Source organism: Sarcophilus harrisii, chromosome 2 (assembly GCF_902635505.1).
Source record: "Sarcophilus harrisii chromosome 2, mSarHar1.11, whole genome shotgun sequence".
NCBI lineage: Eukaryota > Metazoa > Chordata > Mammalia > Dasyuromorphia > Dasyuridae > Sarcophilus > Sarcophilus harrisii.
In genome coordinates, this window is record NC_045427.1 from 376,113,634 (window position 1) to 376,119,633 (window position 6,000).

Genomic DNA, 6,000 nt, shown 5'->3' on the forward strand with positions numbered 1-6,000 from the left:
ACCCCACCACTATCCTACTTCAGGCCTCTTTCTTTTTGTCTACTTATCTAACATTGTTGTTGTCCAACTCTTCATGACTCCATTTGGGATTTTCTTGGCAGAGATACTGGAGTGGTTTGCCATTTCCTTTTCCACCTCATTTTACAGATGAGGAGACTGAAGCAAACAGGGTTAAATGACTTGCCCAGGATCACACAGATAATGTTTGTCTGCACCTGTTTCTAACTCAGGAAGATGAGTCTTCCTAATTCCAGGCCTGGCTTGTGCCACCTGCCTGTCCTATTCTAACCAATAACCTCCTAATTAATTTTCCTGTCCCTATATTTTTCTGTATTAAGCACAGCCTTTAAATATTTATTAAAATCACTTTGTTTTGATAATAAAATGCAGATTCCTTAGCCTGACTTTCATGGTCTTTCCCAATCTCCCTCCAACTTCACTTTCTAGCCTTATTTCATATTATTACATCCCTTCATAGACTCCAGACTCCCATCAAAATGGCAAAATAGCCTTTCCCCAGACTTAAATCATCTCCTGTATACTTGTGCAGGCCATCTTCCTTACTAGGAATCATTTCCTTATCTCATCTTGTCAAAATCTTCTCCTCCCTTCATGACTCAACTCAAGTTAATCTCCCCCTTCCCCAAAAAAATCAGAAGTGAAAGCCAGTTTCCATTGTTTCTGTTACATTCTATCTGGCATGATACATATTTGTATATAATTATATCCTTCTTCCCAATAGATTGCAAGTTCTTAATGATCAAAATTTCTGTGTTCCCAAGACCAAATCTAATGTCTTGCATATTTAAAAAAAATGCTTAATGAAAGTCTGGATTGCACTGCAATACAAATTATTAGATTCTAAATGGTTTATAGCCATAGACTTGTTTCTTTTTAATACCTATCTCTGTACCTAATACAGTACATTTGGGCATAGTAGGTTCTTGACAAATGTTTACTGAGGGTACTGAACTCTTTTAACATTTCCTTTTTTTCTTTTTCCTTTTCCTTTTTTCACAGTTCACCCATCTCAGGAGCCTGGCTGGTTAGAGGGAACTCTGGATGGGAAGACAGGATTAATCCCGGAGAACTACGTTGAGTTTCTCTAACTTTGGACACCCGAGCAATACTGCTGAATGTTACATGGTATCCATGACAACTGCTGATCAGGGTGCAATAGATCATTTCTCTCAGGCATGGAGAAATGCAGGGCGATGGACTCTTTTTTCCTCTCTATCAAAATGAATGTTTCTGTGAATCCTAGCGTCCTTTGTCTCTATCATCATCTCAGCTGATGTGCAGTAGTACTTCAAGTGGTGGAGTCACATTAGCCCAGGAGAACATCTGGGTTCTGATTTGTTGGTGGAAGATATGCAACATGATCATTTTCTCATGAACACTCCAAGCAGAGAAGACTCATTCTGGTCCTGGGGATGGATCTGAGCACAGAACCCCAGGATAGAGCAAGAGACAATAAATTGTGCCAGAAACCCAGAAGGTGGGGACTGACTGACTGACTTGACTGACTGGAAGATGAGTCTCTCTGATGATGGGGTGGGCTTCTGCTTTTGTTTACAGTATGCTCTTTCTTCATTCTGTGAGACCCACTCTGCTCACTCTCTAATCTTGGAGTGGGAAGGGGTTAAGGTATTGTTTACGTCATTTCAAACCACTCACTATTTCAGTAGCTGTAGTTGTTTGCCCATCCTCAGCAGAACTCAGTCCAATCTTCTCACAGGAGAGAGCACACACCCCCTCCAGCAAAAGCCTATCTCTTCAACCAAGGGCTGTAATCACCTGGTAACCGTGGTAACCTTGCCTGCTTCAAAACAAACAAAAAAACCTAAGACACACTTTTTTTTCTCTTTTGCTCTTTTCCTTCACCCCTGGCATTGGTATCTTTTTTAATGGATTTAAAGGACTACTTCACATAGCACAAGAAACTGCAGTTGTCTCCTCTGGGGCAGACATGACAGCAGCTGGGAACTGGCCCCTTTCTGGATGAACATGAACACTATCAGTGTTTATTTGGAGCAAACTCTCATAACATTTTTGAGATTAGATTGCGGCTAAGCAAAACATTTGTGCTGGATTCAACTGGCATTTCCTCTCTGGAGGAAAAGATGTTACTCCTGAGAGATAACTTATTCCCTTTGTCTTGTCTTGTATCTTGTCCATCACCCCTCCTGGGCATAATCAGAGCTACACCCTTTCCCCTTACACTATTGCTCTTCAACTTTACCTGACAGAGTCTGTGTTTGGGGGAATGGTTCTTGTCCTCCCCATTTCTTTCTTGGTGGTTTTCAAGGAGATCTTGTTCTTACCTTGTGGCCAGAGGTGCCACATCTGTTCACTGCCATTAGTATAAAGTAAAAATTTTTCAGTCCCTATAAATATTAGTGTTCCTCTAACAAATTGTGATTCTAAAGGAGACCCCTTCTTTCTCCTCTTCCCCCCAAAAAGGTAAAGAGAAAAGAGGTGGTTTCTTGAGAATGACATTCTCTTTGCAAGGAAGGGTGAGTAGTTGGAGGATCTTTGTGGGTAGCGATTGTCTTGTGAGATTTACCTAGGGTAGGAAGGAAGGAGCCAGAGTTGGGACTCTTCTAGTTCAGATTAGAGTGTGAAGGGTAGAAGACTTTACAACTTCCTTTGAAGAGTATCTTATTGGCTGAGACACTCAGAGAAGAAAAATACTGAGCTGCCCTTTTGGAACAAGCATGTTTGCACCAGGCAGAATTGCCCTCTCCTCACCTGACCCTTGAGCTCTATGACTTCTGTGGAATTAACTTCAAAGGAAGACATGAAACTTGAGTTGGTGTATTACTGTATCTTACTTTTTTATTGAAAAATTTACTTGTAAATAGAGAAATTTGAATATTCTATGGTAAAGTTTTATATTTGATATTTTAAGCTGATTTGTAGTGAATGAGCTACTTGATCTGTGTCAAGCTTGTTTGATGAATAGAAGGATGATCAGAAAATGTCAACCTATATAGCCCTGCAAAATTTGAGTTAGCCCCAACTGCTCTTGTTTGGCTGGTGGAAATTGATTTTGCTCACTTTCATTTGAGGATCCAGAAGTTTTAGTTCTTTCCCAGGCCTTGGTGTTGGAATAAGAAGAAAGGAGGAGCTTAAGTAAATACAAACTCCCACTGAGTAATTGATCAGCTCCTAGAATACAGAAGTAGGAGATGCAAGAGCATGTTTTAGTGTCCAGTACACATGGGGAAAGAGCAAGGGATTTTTAGTTGGTGTCCTCCTGGGAGTGGTACATGATCCCTAGCACATATGGAGGAGATATGACAGCTTCTGGAATCTTTATCCCTTATCTTCCCCCCCTCCCCCACATCTTCCAAGACTCACTACTTCCAGAGTATCTACAAAGGATTAAAATTTAGGTCTTCTTCCCTATATCCTCCCTTACTTCTTTTACTTCTCATAAACCTTTCTTCTAGCTGTCAAAACAAGAGTGAATGAGGAATGGCAGTGAGCATCCCCTTCCTTTTATTCTCATTAGCATCTCACTGGTATTTCTAGTTTCATTGATGGCATCACTGTTATCAGGGCCAAGTATTTCATTTTTGTCCCCAGTTAATGTAAGTTCCCCCTTGTCATTTTGTCACAACTCAAGGACTAATAAATTAGTCAAGAAATACCAAGAATGCTGCTGAAGACTAGAACAGAAAAAGAATTCGCCAAGGGCAGAAAGAAAGGGCTCCAAGGGATGGTTGGCATGAACCCTAGGAGATAGGTTCTGTATGGATAAGTCAGATATGAAGAAGTATTCCTCGGGGGAATGAAAGAGGAAGGGAGGATCTCCCCAAGAAGGAATGCCGACTTCTAAAGGGTAAACAATTTCCAATGTTGTCTTGTGTGGCTTTTTTTTTTTTTTTCAATAGAAAGAGCCAAACCAAGGTTTTCATTGCATTTGGCTTGTTTAAACAATAATGTATCCAGTCAGAGCTAAGTGTATGTGGGCTCTGTGCACTGACCAAGAGAAATGATGGCCCTGGCTAGAGAAAGTTTCCCCCTTCACCCTCCTGTGGTCCAAAACATTTTCCCTTGGAAGCTTATTCTTCAGTTCACAGCAGGGAGTAGTTGCTTTGGAGCCAAAGGGAAATAGAGCTGCTGTCTTTGGGATTTTTTAGGCTTACCCCCTTCCCTTGCTAGGCTACTCTAGGCCAGTGACAGATGGCCCTATGTAAGGGCTTTTCTAGGCAGACTCTTCTGTTAGCCCCAGACCAGGTTTTAAAACAAAACCAAACCAAAAAAAAAAAAAAAAAAAAAACCACCAAAAAACTCTTAATAGGAGGTAGGGAAAAGAAAGATTTTTTTTCCTTCTAATCTTATTCTTTACTATTTCCATTATTTTTTCCCCCTCTCCAATTTTTCCGTCTTTTGGTTTGACTAAAAATATGGTAGGGAGGATAAGATGATAGACTGCACTAGAGAAGCTGGTCAGTAGTGGATGTTTACCTGAGTTCACCCTGAAATCTGATGTTTTTTGTAAAGCCTGATGGACCCTTTATTTCAGTCAAGTGATGAAAAAATTTTTGATGACTAGAAGGACCTGAAGAAATATGTCCAGCTGGCCCATCTCCCAGCATTGAGGAGGTCAACAGTTCTCTCAACAAAACAGTTTTGGGGTTTTTTTTCCAGATCTTCAGGGACAGAAATTATATAGCCAAGCCTCCTTTTGGTCTCCCAATCTTATGTTTACCACTTCTTCGGTGAAAGTGTTCTTCCTTATCTCTGACCAAATTCTCATTTCAGTGTTAGTCCATTTTTTGCTTGGTGCTCCATGGACACCGAAAACTAATGACACATTTGTGGGCAATAATTACCTTGCGGAAGGTCTGGACACTTGCCAAGGACTCTACTTGTAATAGTGTCCAGGGAAGAAAGAACTTTAATCCTTCTCTAAATTATAGATTTTGAATAATAAAAATACAGTCCCAATAAGTAGAGCTTCAGGTGACTTAGAAGCTCATTATCTTTGGGCATTTTCCTTTTGGGGGCCCCTACTTCCTATAGGTATTCTTGGTCACCAAATACTATGAATAATCCATTGGACAAAGTATACAAAGGTGCATTGGGAAGGCCAATTCCTCTTAAGAATCATACAATTTGACATGGGTCTAAATATGTCTGAAAAATAAAACAAAACAAAACATGTTATGGCCAGAAGAACAGCCAGTATTAAAATTTGCTGCCTAATTTTAAAAATTTTGTTACCAATACGTTTGGAGGTTAACCATTATCTCTGGCTATGATATCTTTTCTATGATCAATTACTTTGATAGTCCTGCCCCAAACTCTTCAGAAAAGAAAATAGCTGTCAGACAATAAACACCCTGTGCTAGTGTTTAAAAAAATTCTTCATATGTTCAAATGTGTTTAGCAGCCATACTGATCCCCCAGCAAGGCCCATATCCTCCCCCAAATTGTAGAATAAAAATATCAGTAGCAGTGAAATGAACCTTACTCCATTATAGACTACCTGTGATGAGACACCAAAGTGTTACAATTAGCATCTTCCTTTTATATTTACAGTTCTTATTTAAGGAGCTTCCAAATATAGAGTGGAAAGAACATTTAGAAAATCCAAATGTCCCAAGACCAAGCAGTGGAATGAGGGGGTACCTAACCCCACTTCTGCAGGGACTTTTTGAGAGATGAAGTGACTAACTTCTCTCCATGGATCTGTATATTACAATGCTTTTACCAGATGGGAAATATGACATGGTAACAACTTTGGAAGTTGAGCCAGACCCCAGGACACTGTTGAATGCCCCAGAGAATCTAGTTATAAGCCCCAAATGTGTGATGATTTTAGCATTGTTCCCTTGGCAAAATTTTCTAGTGTTCTCGCTCAAGAACCAGAGTATCAGAATAAAAATAAAGAAGTCAGCAGAATGTCATGGCATCTAGACTACTTAGACCATACCCTGGAAGTATTAAGTGATGGTACCTAATGTTTCCATCTTGCTTATTCAAAGA

General features: G+C 40.0%; 1 protein-coding gene across 6 annotated transcripts in view; it reads left to right on the plus strand.

The window, feature by feature from the left end:
- Positions 1 to 4,288, plus strand: part of ARHGAP26 (Rho GTPase activating protein 26) — a 514,081-nt gene extending 509,793 nt beyond the window's left edge. For all 6 annotated transcript variants that reach the window (XM_031953469.1, XM_031953472.1, XM_031953473.1 and 3 more), the window contains one exon: positions 1,021 to 4,288. In XM_031953469.1, the coding sequence (XP_031809329.1) occupies positions 1,021 to 1,109 (89 nt within the window). In that variant the 3' untranslated portion in view covers positions 1,110 to 4,288. The remainder of the gene's footprint in view (positions 1 to 1,020) is intronic.
- Positions 4,289 to 6,000: the final 1,712 nt, after the last annotated feature.